At 44.9% G+C, this 15,666-nt stretch overlaps 1 protein-coding gene across 4 annotated transcripts in view; it reads left to right on the forward strand.

The window, feature by feature from the left end:
* LOC110193727 (tyrosine-protein phosphatase non-receptor type substrate 1) overlaps positions 1–7,462 on the forward strand; it is an 85,960-nt gene extending 78,498 nt beyond the window's left edge. For all 4 annotated transcript variants that reach the window (XM_020965714.2, XM_020965715.2, XM_020965716.2 and 1 more), the window contains one exon: positions 4,470–7,462. In XM_020965714.2, the coding sequence (XP_020821373.1) occupies positions 4,470–4,736 (267 nt within the window). In that variant the 3' untranslated portion in view covers positions 4,737–7,462. The remainder of the gene's footprint in view (positions 1–4,469) is intronic.
* Positions 7,463–15,666: the final 8,204 nt, after the last annotated feature.

Below are 15,666 nucleotides of genomic sequence, written 5' to 3' on the forward strand. Positions count from 1 at the left end.
ACGGTTATTACAACTCTGGCCCTTGTGGGTCCTTAGGCTCTCCCCTGAGCTTACAGTGCAGGAGCCCTGGTCATGCTTGACAGACATTCCCCATCCTCACCTATGTTTTAGATTTAATCTTTCGAAATGAATTTGGTGCTGGTGACAGCACAGACCTGGAATCCCTGGAACATGGTGTGCTGTCCATGGATCAAAAACAGCACAGACAGTAGCCAGAGGTGGTGACTCACCAGTCCTGGCAGCGGATCACCTTAGCAAGGGTGGTTGCTAAGTGTTGGAAAGGAGTCTCTTTTCCAAACTCATTATTTTTTTATTAGAAGGCCTGCAGAAAGAACATGTCCACTAATAATGAGACCCAGCTTAGAGTCCTGGCTGTACAGCTGCTAACTTGCCATGTTTCCGAGGATGAAAAATTTCTCCTTCTTGGTCTTCAGTTTCCTCCTTTGTAAAATGTCTGGGTGGGACAAGGATGACTGCTGAGATTCCATCTGATGTGCAGCCTAGATTTTGAGAGAACAGCGTTCAGAGGAGGAATGAATAGTATCTCATGGGCTAAAATTCTACAAGAGAAGCCAGCCCAGGAAAGATGGGAAGATTCACAAGAAAGTCACCAACCAACTTTGATTTAAAAAAAAAAAATATATATATATATATATATATATATATATATATATATATATGTATATGACTAATGTGGAAGTATGCTTTGCATGACTTCACAATACGATATCTTATATTGCTTGCTTTCTCAGTGAGTGGGGGAGAGGCTTGGAGGGAAAGAATTTGGAATTCAAAATTTTCAGAAAATGAATGTTAAAAATAAAAACAGTTACCAAAGAGATGTATAGAAAATGGAAGGAACAAGAGATGGCAGAGGATGGTATGGTACAGTCCTGGAAAAATAGTATCAGGAGTGCCAAAGCTCAGAAGGAGCTGAGTCTAGCAAAGAAGCAAAAGTTTACAAAAGAGGGAGTTTTCATCTGTTTTGGGAGGAAAACAGAAGATCAAAGAAGGGGTAAGACTATTATTTGGAGCAGATGGGGCAGTGATAAAGAGCAGAGAGAGCTGTTCAATTCTTGTATTTCTCTCCTGTTTTCCCTAAAATGAAGAATGCCCTTTGCACTACAAATGACAGAAATAAAAAACAGGAAATTCACAGCCAAGATAAGTGAAGAAATAGTCAAAGAGCCTCCCTTTCCTCCTCTCGCCCCCCACCCCAGCTGCCCCTGATGAATTCAATGAACTACATCTTTGGCCACTAAAAGAACTGACAGGTGCAATTGCTGAATCACTGTTGGTGAGCTTTGAAAGAAGGTAGAAAATAGGAGATGTCCTGCAGTACTAGAGAAGGGCTAATGTCCCAATTTTCCAAAAAAAGGAATGATAATAAAGTCTGTGAACTATAGACCAGTGAGTTTTTTAACTTCAGTTTCTAGGAAAAATTCTCTAATGAATCATTAAAGGAATGGTCAGTGAACATATAGCAAAGGAAGCAGTCATTACAAAAAGCCAGCATGGCTCATGGACTGGTCATGCCAGACTAACCTCGTTCCCTTTTTTGACACTGTTGCTAAGCTAGTACATCAGAGGAATGCTGTATGTGTGGTTTACCTGGGTTTTAGCAAAGCATTTGATAAAATATCATGTACTGTTCTTATGGAAAACGTGGTAGATGGTGAATTAGACCAGAAATCTCAAACATAGCATGCAGCTCATAATACTCTTGAGTGGAACCTGAACCAGATTAAAATTGAGAAATATTTGACAAAGTTAAAATACAGTACAAACAGATAATTTTTAACATGGGGCAGCTAGGTGGTACAATAGTCATCTTCCTGAGTTCAGATCTGGCCTCAGACACTAGCTATGTGACTAGCTATTTAACCCTGTTTGCCTCAGTTTCCTCACCTGTAAAAAATGAACTGGAGAAGGAAATGGCAAACCATTCCAATATCTCTTCCAAGAAAACCCCAAATAGGGTCATAAAGAGTCAGGAACCACTAAATAACAACAATTTTTAATATGTAGTTTTCCAAGTCAATATTGTGGCCTGCTTGTATACTAAGCGGTCCCTGTTTCTATTTGAGGTTGACACCATTGCACTGGATGACAAAGTTGGAATCTCAAAAGATCTTGACAAGCTAGAGCATTAGAAGTAAAATGTAGTCAAATGAAATCCAAGAGGGATAAATGTCAAGACTTAGACTTGGAGTCAAAGATCAACTTCAAAAACATTTGATGGAAGAGGCATGGCTAATTAGTAGCTCATCTGAAAAAGATCTGGGGTTTTTAGTGGACTGCAAGCTCCATAGGAGTCAGCAGAATAATGGGGCAGCCCCAAAAGCTAATGCCATCTTGGGTTACATTGAGAGGGGCAGAGGTGATGGTCCCTCTGCACTTAAGCCCTGGTCATTCCACATTGGAAGTGTGTGTGTGTGTGTGTGTGTGTGTGTGTGTGTGTGTGTGTGTGTGTGTGTATGTTCATTCCTGGCCACCACGGTACAGGAAGGCCATGGATAATCTGCAGAGTGTCCAGAAGAGGCAGCCAAGATTTTAGAGGGCCTTGAGTTTATGTCATGAGGGTCAGTTGGGAACATCCTGCTTAAAGAAGATAAAACTCATGGGCGGGGTCTTCAGATATTTGAAGGTCTTCTGTTTGGAGTAGAGATTAGACTTGTTTTATTTTACCTTAAAGAGAGCAGAACCATAGGGAGGAGTTGCAAAGAGGTGAATTTAGGCAAGGTGTCGAGATAAACATCCAAGAATGAGAGTTGTCCAGAAATGGCATGGGCTGCCTCAGGAGGGGGTGGGTTTTCCCTCACTGGAAGTCTTCAAGTGTAGATTGGATAACCACATGTTGGTTGTGTAAGTAGGAATTACTCTGGGCGAGTTGGAGAGGTTGTTGTTAAATAACACTAATAACAATAGCTAACAGTAAGCATTTATATAGCACTTTAAGGTTTGCAAAGCCTCACAACTCTGTGAGGTAGGTACTATCATTAGTCCTATTCTACAAATGAGGAAATTGAGATTGAGAGGTTAAGTGATTTGTCCACTTCAGTGATTAGCTAGTGAGAACCTAAGGCAGCATTTGAACTCAGATCTTCCTGACTCCAGGGCTAGTTCTCTATCCACTGTACTACACCTTAGCTGCTTCTCTGAGATTCCCTTTCAGCTTTAAAATTCTTAGATTCTGTGATTTCCTACAGCTCTGACAGTCGATGCTCAATGGTCCCTTCATGCTGTTCAGTCATGTCTGACTTGTTGTGACCCCATGGACTATAGCATGCCAGTTCCTTCTATCTTCCACTCTCTCTAGAAGTCTAGTTTCCATGACATTTTCTATCCATCTCATCCTCTGCCGTTCCCTCGTCTTTTAATCTTTCCCAGGCAGCATCAGAGTTCTGTCCTAATGAGTCTCGTCTTCTCATTATGTGGCCAAAGTATTTAAGCTTCAGCTTCAGTATTTGACCTTCCAGTGAATAGCCTGAATTAATTTCTCTAAGTATTGACTGATTTGATCTCCTTGCTGTCCAAGGGACTCTCAAAAGTCTTCTCTAGCACCACAATTTGAAAGTGCAGCATTCAGCTCTCCTTATCGCCCAACTCACACAGTCATTGCTACTAGAAAGACCATAATTTTGGCTCTATGGACCTTTGTCAGCAAGGTGATGTCTCTGCTTTTTAGTATGCTGTTCAGGTTTACCATAGGTTTCCTTCCAAGGAGCAAGCGTCTTTTAATTTCATGGCTGTAGTCGCTGTCTGTGACTTTGAACCAAGAATATAAAATCTGACACTGCTTCCATTTCTTCTCCCTTTATTTGCCAGGAAGGGATGGGTCCAGTTGCCAAGATCTTGCATAAGTGTGAGCTAGATTCATTACCTGTACCACGTTCAGCTATTCAATTCCCAAAGGATTCCTATTACCAGATATCAGTTTGCTTTCGGGATCAGAACAGTGTTAGGATAGGCTTCCCATAAACTATTGAGTCAGCTGAGCGCGGTGGGGGGAAAATCAAAGTGCTAGAGACAACAGAATAAGATGGAATCCTAGATAAGCATATTAGAGAAGACAAAAGGGTTTGTAGAGAGTGCCTTTATTTCACTAGTGGATTAAAAGGAGGGGCCATAGCACCTCATTTGGATACATTGCTAGGATACAAAGCTGGAAGCAATAGTAGGGACCAGCTAGTCAGCCCCATTAAATGCTTGTTATTTGACAAGCTTATATCTGCTCTGACACTGTTTTCTGACTTCTAGTCCCTAGCCATTTTCTCAGATTTCAATGCTTTCCATAAAAAGGAGGAAGAATAGTAACATTAAGTCAAAAGATAGGAGTCCAAGCCCCAGCACTTCCTCTCCAGGCCTCAGTTTCCTTCCCAGGAGATGAGGAGGTTGGCTTCAGCAGTCTCCACAATTCCTTCTGCTTTTCGTGCATTGACTGAATTCTCTGTTTCTCTGTCATCTAGATCCAGGAGGCAAACGATATCAACAACGACATCACCTACGCAGATCTGAACCTGCCCCGAGGGAAAAAGAGCACGCCTCGAGCTGTGGACACCAACAGCCAGACTGAGTACGCCAGCATCCAGACTGGCCCGTCCCCTCAGCGCGAGGACAACCTGACCTACGCAGACCTGGACATGGTCCACCTGAATCGGTCCTCCAAGAAGCCTGCAACCAGACCTGAAGAATCGTATTCAGAATATGCCAGTGTCCAAGTCCAAAGGAAGTGAACGCCGCCTCTGGGGTGCTGGTTTCACGCGGCAGCAGATCAGGAAGGCTCTCGCTGGAGCTCTCCGAAGTTGAGCCGCCCGGGACGTGCAGTGGAAGTGCCCGCCAATCTCTGCTTACCGCGAAAGCTGCGTCCTTTGGGACCCCATTGATGAGGGGGGAGGATGGCCCCACATTGCTCTCCACTGTACACTAACTCATGAGCTTGGTGTGCACTTCCACCAAGGGCTTTGGGGCAAGCTGCATTTCAAACATTTCCAAATGCAGAGGGGGACATTCCAAAACTAGGGTTGAGTAAAGGAACAGAAATTGGGGAAATTGCTGCCCCTCCCCCCTGTGGTGACATCACAATGGCCTGGGAACACAGGCTCTCCTCCCTGCCCCAGCCCAGCCTGCCCTGCTGGAATGGGAGCACGCTCTTGAGACAGATCACCTTCATGGCTTTCCAGTAACACAGTCACTGACTCCAGTGTCCCCCAACTATGTTCTTCCAGGGCAAAACACAAAAGCAAAGCCTACCCTCTCTTCCTCCAACCCACCTGTGACTGCACGTTGCTCTAGGAGAGAATTCTCCAGATGCTAGAATCTTATCTGCAGAGAGGCTGGAAAGACAACTTTGTGACCTGTTCAGTGAGGCTTGGCTAGGGGTTATTTATGGTCAGGCTTCCCAGCTCTCCTGCTTGTGTTCCAGCACAGACTCGGTGTGTCTGTCAGGAGAGGTGCACCTTCAGACTAAATCAGAACACCCACTTACACCACTCACTCTTGACTAAGGGTCGTGTGTGACTTGACTCTCCCCTGGACAACCCTCCCCCAAAATCAGTTGTCCCAGCTGTCACTCCATAGAGACATGCCTCTTTTTTCTAGACCTGAATTTTGCTTCCAGCCCACACTAACACAGCAATGCCTTGCTGCTGTTTACTCCTGTAAATTATTAAGAAATGTGAAATGTGCAATCTTGAAGCCAAGGTGTTAGAAAATTTGATCTGTGGTTTTTTTTTCCTTTTAAGCATTATATTGGCTCATTGTCATGTGTTGAAGTCCTGTGTTGCACATGGTTGAGTCTTACAGGGTGTAGGAGGGTTTATCCTTTGCTATTCAGGATGAGTTTTCTGGAAGCAGAAACAGAATTCTATACAGTTACCAGAAGATTACTGGGCAGATAGCCACAGTCCAGCTATTCCTTGGGGGCACCTAGCTTTCTGAGTGTGATTAAATTGGTGGTGATGACTTTAGTGGGTTGGAGCAAGTGCCCTATGGCCAATAACTTCAGCTAACCTTAGCCTTTGCGGTAAGCAGAGCTGCTGAGACAGTGTCTCCAGCAATTTGGGGGGCAATATCCTTGGTTGTGTGAGCTAGAGGATAGGCTGTCTGAAAATGCCCAAACCAAGCTCCCACCCAGCTCCAACGCTAACTCACTCCGTGGCCCTAAAGGAGTCACTTAGCCTGGTGTCTCAGTTTCTCCACCTGGAAAGTGGAAATGAGAAGACTTGCTACCAATCTCTATAAAGCACTTTATGATTCTGGAGTCCAGGGGACCATTTAGGTGAATTATTCTTCTCGTGGAAGCAGCTAAAGAGCCAGTGCCACAGCTCTGAAACCTGCCTTCTCCGGGACATCCCCTTCTGTTTCTGCTCTTTGCAACTGCCAGAGTGAAGCTAGACCAGCAAGAGAAGCAGAGAGTTACTGGAGGGCATTGAAGACAGCCTCAGTTCCTCCCTCATCCTCCCATCTCCAAAGCTGTGGCATAGGCTAATGGCTTCTCCTGCTTTTCCAGCAGTGACACCAATTACCATCCTGTCGTTCAGACTGTGAAACAGATCTTCTAGATGGAAGGCTGATGGGGTGAGGGGATGGTGGAGCCAGGAATCCAGGGAGGGCAGATGTTGCATGACCTGTTTTGACTGTGTTGATACATTAACTGTTCAATCTTTTCCAGCTAAATGCAAATATCCCCACTCTCCCAGGGTTCAACAACTCTGTCCAGAATTCTTGGCTAGGTGAGTCAGAAACAAAAGACACTGACCTAAAGAAAACCTTGGCCCCCCAAGGGAGACCTTTCTCTAGAACATTTTATGTTCCTGGCACTAACAAGGCTGTTTGGGGAGCCAGGTTGCGATTCCCAGAACAAGGCTCATGCTGCCTGGCATGTGAAGAAGTCAAGGAAGTATCTGATTAAACATGCAGCACAACCGTAATTGTTGCTGTAATCAGTGTCATCTGTGGGGTTTGTTTTAGGTGGCCTGACAACCGCCAGCCAGGAACATCTGGTGAAATCATTCCTTTTTCTCATGTAGGTCTTTCCGGAACCCAAAAACGTTGGCTTGCAAACTGCCTCCCTCATCCCCACTCAGCTTCCTTCACTGGAAACACCATAGTATTTGAGGAGGACGTTCTCAAATTCTCTTGTTCTCTTGGTGCCATCATTTTGTGTGTGTGTGTCTCTTGTCGGGGTAAGGATGGTGTTGGGGGGAGGGGAGGATGGAAAGAAGCCAAAGGGAAATAGGGAGCTTTAACTTTAGCTCAGCTGCTTTGAGAGAGATCTGTGCGGAGACAGTATGATGGCACTCAGGTGAAGAAAAAATAGAAACATGAGAAGAAATGTAGTGTCCAAGGTTTCTTTGAAGAATACTGGGAAGGAGCCAGACCCCGATTTGTATATACTTGCTTCTTAAACTTTTTTGGCTTGCAAAATATTTTTGTAATAAAGATTTCCGCGAAATAATAATTTGAAAAGTTGAAAAAAAAAAGATCTGTTGTCTGTGTCTGTATCCTTAACAGCTATGGTCTTAAGTCTGGGGTGGGGAACCTGCAGCCTCCAGGTGACATGTGGTCTTCTAGGTCCTCAGGTGCGGCCTTTTGACTGAGTCCAAGTTTTACAAGACAAATCCTTTTATTAAGGGGAAGTTTGTGAAGTTTGGATTCAGTCAAAAGGCCACACTTGAGGACTTAGAGGTCCATGTGTGGTCTCGAGGCCAAAGGTTCCCCACCCCTGTAAGTGGTCCCTGGTACATGTACAGAAGAGATCAAATGCCATATATCCTCATTTAAGGAGCGTTTATTAATTGCCTACCACATTCAATACAGAAAAGAAATAGACTCTGTCTTCAAGTAGTTTCCATTCTACCACTTTCACAGTTTCTTGTAATGTTTTGTAATCCTATTATTATTTTATAACCAGACCCCTCCCAAAATGATCCCTGCAGAAGTCTTCCAGTCATTGTGGCAGGGACCTGATTCTGGGTTCTTGAAGGGGAGCACAGACTCTGGGTTGTCCCAACTAAGCTGAAAAGGAGAGAGACAGTGATGGACAGATGTCTCTGTCTTTGGAGGACCAGCTAGATGGAGAGAAGCTCACTACCAGAAGGCTGGGTGAATTTTCTTCAGCTACAGCAACTCACAAAGAATAGATGTTTAGTCAAAAGGTGTGATCTGCATTGTTGGTGGGAATGGCCACCCAGAAAAATAAATCAGATTCTAGAAAGTGACCAGAACTCATAAATATAGAAACATAGCTGTGCCCATCACCCAAGGTACAAATCTGAGCTGGTACTAAATCCCTGCCCGTGTGATCTCCTAAGACCATAGGCTTTAGGGTTAGCAGGGACCTTTGGGACCACTGACATAGCCTCTCATTTCACAGGGGAGGAGGCGGCCCAGAGAGGGAACAAAGCTGGCCCAGCTCTGGACTTTTTCCACTGTACCCTGTTGCATTCCTCTGACTAGGTTTGCTTACTACAGGTACATAAGCCTAGCTCCTGGGGAACTTGCTGTCTGTTGTTAATTCTGTTAATAATGATAATGGCTTACATTTACATAGTACTTTAAAAAAATGCTTAACCCAATGAGTACAACAGGACAGATATGATTAACCCCCATTTTACAGCTGATGAAACCAAGGCTCAAAGAATCTAAAGTGACTTGCCCACAGTCATACAGCTAGAATGTTTTAAATCCAAGATTTGAACTCGGGGCTTCTGACTCCAAATCCAGTGCCCTTTGCAGTCTCCGTTGCCACCTTGGTATCCTGACTTTAAGATTTAGAGCTGGAAAGGATATTAGAGGCCATCTAATCCAACCCCTTCATTTTATGGACAACAAAACTGGGGCATGGAGGGGCACCTAGGTGGCACAGTGCATAGAGCTCCAGCCTTGGAGTCAGGGATTCAAATACGGCCTCAGACGCTTGACACTTACTAGCTATGTGACCCTGGGCAAGTCACTTAACCCCTATTGCCTCACCAAAATAAATAAATAAATGAATGAATAAAACTGGAGAGGTTGATTGTCCAAGATCACAGGTGGTAAATGTCTGAGGTAAGATTTGAACTCGGTCTCTTCCTGAGTCCCCACACAGTGCCCTATCCATTATGTAACCCTACCTCTCAATTTTAGGCAGGGTAGGGACTGGATGACTTCTAAGATTTAGACCTAACAATGTCTACCTCTAATAAGACCTGACACACACAACATTTCCTTTGAGTCCTTTCACCTTGAGTTTTTGTGGAGTTTCTCCTTCCTCCTAATGTCTCTGACTTCAGCTGATGAGGCACAGCAGTGAAATGTCAGGAAAGCGCTGGAGCAGAAAGAACATCCTGGCACTCAACCATCATCCTTGCAACTGCCTGGGTTGAGGGATAGACCTTGGGCATCTTGGAAACCAAAAGGGTAAAGTTACAGACAAAAAAGACAGGTGCTGACTACAACCACCATGGCTGCAAACTTAGAGGCAATCCCCAGGCATCAAGCCTGAGCCAAGCAGGAAGGTGACAGGGAGGCAATGTGAAAAAATGCTTCCTAGACATTGGGGTTGTACAAACATGGAAGGGCCGTTTCAGGAGGTAATGAGTTTCTTGCTTCTGAAGGCATTTAAGCAGAAATTAGTTGCCCACCTCTAGGAAATATGAATTCCTTATTCAGATAAGAACTGAATAAGATAGACTCTTGGATCTCTTTCTTCTAGGCAATGTAGTATGGTGAGACTGGGATTCTGAAAACCTGGATTCTAGCCCTGGCTATACCACTAATTGGTTGTATGACCTTGGGTAAGTCCTTCCCCATCTCTGAGCCTTAGTTTCCTCATTACTACTTTGCAAGATTCTAGTAGAAGTTTTCAAAGTGTCTTTCCACCTCCAGTATTCTGTGATTTGCATGTGTATGCAGCACAGAAGTATTGTTGGTTTTCTGTGAAGGTTGCACTCCCACACAGTGGGAGTATAATGATAATAATGAGGTATTATGGAAGATGCCATTAATGATCCATCACCAGGAAAGCATACATTCGAGTTTATCTTTCCAAAAGGGAAGATAAATTCCTACTGGTATCAGAGACATAACTAGGACAGGGTGACTGAGGCTTTTCCCCAGGGCACTGAATTTAGCAGTCACTGAAAGCACATACAGTCCTCAAGAGCACAAAAACAATAGTTTAGTGCCTCATTGGCAATAAAAAAGCTAAAATAAGAAACTACCAAATGGGCAGATTCCTCTCCCTATGCTTGCACTCCCAGAAGAGCTCCTCCTCTGCCTGCCCTTTCCACAGCAAGACCCTGGGGCCTTAGCTTCCCGCAACCCCCTCACGGCCCAACTGAACTGGGGGCACCATTTTGTTTAACTTGCCCCATTTGCAAGAATTGCCCGTTACAGGCCTCACTGATGTCGTGAGAGGCCCCGTGACATAGTGGAGAGAGAGCAGGATTTTACGAATAAGGAGACTTGAGTTCCAGCCTTAGTTCTGTCACTGACTTGTTATGTGACTTTGAGTAGTCGGGTACTTCTTTCTTCTCTAAGCCTGTTTCATCATCTGTACAATAAGAGGGTTACTGTTGTTCAGTCACATCCCACTCTTCATGACCCCATTTGGGGTTTTCTTGGCAGAGATCCTGGAATGGTTTACCATTTCCTTCTCCAGCTCATTTTACAGATGAGAAAACTGAGGCAAACAGAGTTCAGTGACTTGGCCAGGGTCACATGGCTAGTAAGTGTCTGAGGCTGGATCTGAACTCAGGTTTTCCTAACTCCAGACCTGGTAGCTGCCCTGGGATTGGACTAGTTGACCTCTAAACTCTCTCTTGGCTCCAAATCTATTGTCCTGAGATCCTACCTCCAGTTTTCTCCTGGAGGTAATGTAGCTTCCAGGGGAAATATAGGTTGAAATAGACGGCAGGTTTAACAAGACATGGATTTGTAGACTATTAGAGCTGAGAGAGGCATTAGAACATACACAACTTCAGAGATAAAGAGGTATTGAAATACAGAACATAGGGAAGGGGAAAGAATAAGCATTTATATAGTGCCTACTGTGTGCCAGATATGGTGCTCAGTGCTTTTTATAAATATCTCACAATAGTCTGTGAGGCAGGTGCATTATTTTACAGTTGAGGAAACTGAGGCTAATCAACTTTTCCAGAGTCACACATCTAGAAAGCATCTGAGGCTGGATTTGAACTCATGAAGATGAGCCTTCCTGACCCCAGGTCCTGCTCTCCTAGTTGCCCCTCTGCCACCTACCTGCCCCAACAAGAAGGTCAGGCTAGATAATCTCTACATTTCCTTCTAGCTCTAATAAGCTATGAGCAGTTATCTGCCTAACTGCAATCCATCCATATTTTCTCACTTAGCCCTGACTCCCTTGGGGCCTCCGGAATGTGTTGGACAGAGAGCTGACTTAAGTAAGGGATGCAGCCTATTCATCAAGAAGAATTCGAGGATCCAGCCTGCGACCTCTTCCTGCTCCAATCTGTCCTTTACCCCCCCGCGGGAAGAATCTTTCTTCCACGTAGATCTGTTCCGCTCACTCTCAAAGCTCGAAAAGCCTCAGTGGCTCTCTAATGCCTAATGAGTAGAATCCAAAACTTTCTTGGAATTTGCCTCCCTCCACAAATTGGTGCCTCTTTGCCTTTCCAATCTTATCTCATATTACTCGCCTTCATTCATTTGCTCTTCTGCCTCTGCCTTATACCTTAGCCAGAGCTAGGGAGAGGCAACTGGGCTTAGTCCCACGACACTGAATTTAGAGGGTGCTGAATGTAGAAGGTATAGACAGCACTTTTCCTTCAACAGCATAAAAACAGTACAGCAAGCGGTTAGCAAGAACAAGTTACATTAGGAAGCCACCAGGTGGAGAACAATGGTGAGTTCCTATTGCATGCCACACACAACACTCTATCACCCTCATCCCTGGGCATCGCCCCCAGAGGTCAGTATCCCCTTCCCTGCCCCACCCCTATACACACACACATGCACACACACACACACACACACACACACACCCCAAGCGAAAGCATGCCTTGTACCATCTGCCCCCCAGGCACACATAGGTTTCTGATACTTGCCCAAGGTATAAAAATTCCTAGTTACAGCTCTGCTTTGCTTTTACTGCCCCTCAGGCCTAGAACGACTCTCTTTTCCTCTTCACCTGTTGAAGATCTGTTCTTTAGATCTCAACTCAGATACCACCTCTCCTAAGAAGCCTTCCCTAATCACTCATGTCTGTAACAACCTTGCCTCCTCAGACCTTGAGTAGCATTGGGGTTTTTTTTTTCATGTTTCTAATGTACTTGCCAGGTAATATTGTCTATTGTAGTTACCTGAGTTGTTTCATAGGAGATCATAAGATCTTAGAGCTCTTGAAAGGACCTTAGATATTAATTACGTCTGATCCATACAACCCCCTCCCTTCCATTTACAGATGAGGAAACTGAAACCCAGAGAGGAAGTGACTCACCCAAGGTCATACAGAAAGTCACAGAGCCAAGTGACATATTTTCTAAACATATGTTCTATCTTGAAATCCAATCCACTTTCCTCTAGACTAAGGTGTCATTAGCATACCATAGTATAAACTTCGTGAGGGCAGAAACTCTGTCTTAACCATATTTTATATCTTCCCCCAAGATCTAGCACCAGGCTTTGCACACAGTAGGTGATTAATAAATGTTGACCAAATAAATGAAATGAAAGATTACTTGCGTTCTAAATAACTGCCTTGGTACTGGCAGCACCTTCTTCAAATAGGAAGGTGTGTGTTCCAGAAGCTCCTTCCCAAAGGTTGAAAGAAGAGCAGAGAGAACAGAGATGATTGGAGAACACCCAGAAGCCTATCTGGCTGTAAATGAATGCTGTGCGAGCTCAAATACCAGGACCCAGGGAGGGACTCATCCAAGTGGCTGGGCTGGAATTACAGCACTCAGAATTCCTGGCTCTAAGCCCCTTTGGGTTCAGCTACTTTGCTTCTCTTGAGGAGAAGAGGGAATGAAATGTAGGCACCATTTGTCAAAAAAAGAAGCCTTTTAGGGAGTGGATCCAAAACAGTCTGGGAAATGACTTAAGGCGGTTTTGAGAAAGTGAAGTAAGGATGTGCTGCCTGCAAAGAGAAGAGAAAGACTTCTTAAAATGTAATTCATGTTAATAGGTGTGATTATTTAATGAGAATGTACTATACAAACATGGCTGGCTGGAGGTTGGGGTATGAAATTAAGGACTGAAGTGACTCCTTTTCTAATGTGGACCAAGACAAATCTTTGATGCTTTTGCTGATCCGAGACCTTGAAGAATCTGGGTTCCCTCCTTCTGGAGGCAGATTGCAAGCAACCAATCAAACAATAAATCAGTAAGCTGTTATTAAGTACTGACCATGCTAAGTGCTGGGAATACAAAGACAGCCCTGCCCTCAAAGACCTTAAATTCTTATAGGGGAGACAACATATGCATAAATCAATACATATTAAGTAAAATAAAACTCTTCCATGCCTGAATACATGGTCTCCATCAGTTCTTGTGGCTGAGAAGATGTCATTCCCTGGTGGCCAACCTTCAAATAATGCACCTTTCCAAACTTAGCTAGGTTGACCCTTGGTGGCAGGCAGACAGTACTTGGGGCTATACTCAAAATCTATTACAGCTAGTAGGGCCTGCCAGAACTCGGTTTCCACTGGTGTAGCCTTGGAGAGCCCCTGGTCCCTCCACACCATTAATAATGAGAGGCATTAGAGGAAGACTTTGGTAGAGAAAATCGACTAACAGATATTTCAAGTTAGTGGCACAGTCTTCTCATCTCCACCTGCTTGCTCCCTTAAAGCTTAGCTCCTGTATATAACCCACGTGCTCCATTCTTCGAGAAGTCTTGTCTGTTCCCGCCCCACCCCGTGGCTAACAATGGTCTCCCCACTCCTCAAAATGTCTTACATCATTTTGTCTGGATTCTAGTCAGCAATTTAACAAGAGGTTATTAAGTGCCCACTATGAACGTGGCTCTATCGGGGACAGGGGAGCGGGGCAAGATATAAAGGGTGGGATGCAACATTTAAATGGAAAAGACAAATAAGATTGTTGGAGTGGAAGAGGAAGAGAGGACGTATTACCTAGAGGATGAGGAAGACTCTAGTAGACAAGAGCATCTGGGCTGAACCTAAGGAAGGTGTGGGTTCCACAAGGTGGCAGGGAAGAGGAAATGCATTTCCAACACACAGGGCAGCCTGGGCAGTGTTGGAGGCAAATAGGTTGATTTGGCTGGAGAAAATAATGTGTGAAGGGGAATAATGTAAAAATAGATCTAGAAAGGAGCATTGCTTTGCCCTTTCACACTCTGCCTTACATTCTACTTGTTTGCCTGTCCCATCCTTTCCCAGTGGTGCTTCTGACTCTCAGGCCTTTGCACCATGAATCACGTACCTTCTCACCCTGGAATTTCCTCAGTCTCTGGGACCTTCTAGTCCAAGCAAAGCCCTCTGCTACATTGGCCCCTCTCTCCCACTGGTGCTTTCCTTGGAGGTGAGAGGATGGGCCCCGCTCCCACTCCCCCAGCTTCATTCCCCTCCTAGTTCTGGGCTTCTGGCTCTGCTGACTTGCCACCATGGCCCCCAGGGGCCTTCTCCCCACTCCTTTTTTCAGCTGTTTTTTATACTCTGAGGAGCAGCTAAGTGGTGCAGTGTATGGGCCTGTATGTGGTTCAAATCTCATCTCAGACACTAACTGTGTGGTCCTGGGCAAGACACTTGACCCTGTTTGCCTCAGTTTCCTCACCTGTAAAATGAACTGGAGAAGGAAATGATGAACCACTCCAGTATCTTTAATAGGAAAACCCCAAATGGGGTCATGAAGAGTCAGAGGCAACTGAATGAAATTTGTAGGCATTCTTCTCCCATTAGAATATAAGCTCCTGGTGGGTAGACACTGTCTTTCTTTTTTGCTTGTATTGGTACCCCCAGTGCTTAGCACAGTGCCTGGCACATAATAAGCACTTCATAAATGCTTGTGGCCTACCTGTCCCCCAGTAGACCATAATCTCCTCGAGGGTACAGACTGTCTTTTGTTGTTGTTTGTTTCTTTGTTTTAATCTTTGTATTCCCAGGGTTTTACACCTAGCAGTCACTTAATAAATGTTTGCTGGCACAGAGCCTGCCCTTGAGCCCAGGACTTCTGTCTCCTTTCCTGCCCTGTGTTCTTTCCACTACATCTTATCAATAAATGCTTGATGATTGATCTCACTCAGCATGTGGGCCTGTTACAGTGGAGAAAATGTCCTCTGACAGCAAGGGGCCTGATAACAAGCGCTTAGAAGGAAAACACAGAGCACTAGATCGCCTGAGAAACCAGAAGGGACCGGGCTTGAGGGAAGCTCTCTCCACCACCCAGATTGCACAGCTCCTGCATTGCTGATGAAACGAGGGCCTCACATGCTGCAAGAGGGAGGGCTGGGCAATAAAACTTTCTTCTATGGCCTCCCAGATGGGTTTGGCCCTGGCTCAAGGACAGTTGCTGAGCCCTATTCCAGATCCTGTGGGACTCTAGATTCCTTACCCATCAATCCAGACCTTCTGTTTGCTGAACCTCTCCATTCCTGTGCCCGGTTGCCTGGGCTTGGGCATCCATCTCCCTGACATCATTCTTTGCAGCAGGTCTTCTATGTGTATCTTGGCTTACACGGTCATT

The sequence above is a fragment of the Phascolarctos cinereus genome, unplaced genomic scaffold (assembly GCF_003287225.1).
Source record: "Phascolarctos cinereus isolate Bilbo 61053 unplaced genomic scaffold, phaCin_HiC Scaffold_2;HRSCAF=192, whole genome shotgun sequence".
NCBI classification, from domain to species: domain Eukaryota; kingdom Metazoa; phylum Chordata; class Mammalia; order Diprotodontia; family Phascolarctidae; genus Phascolarctos; species Phascolarctos cinereus.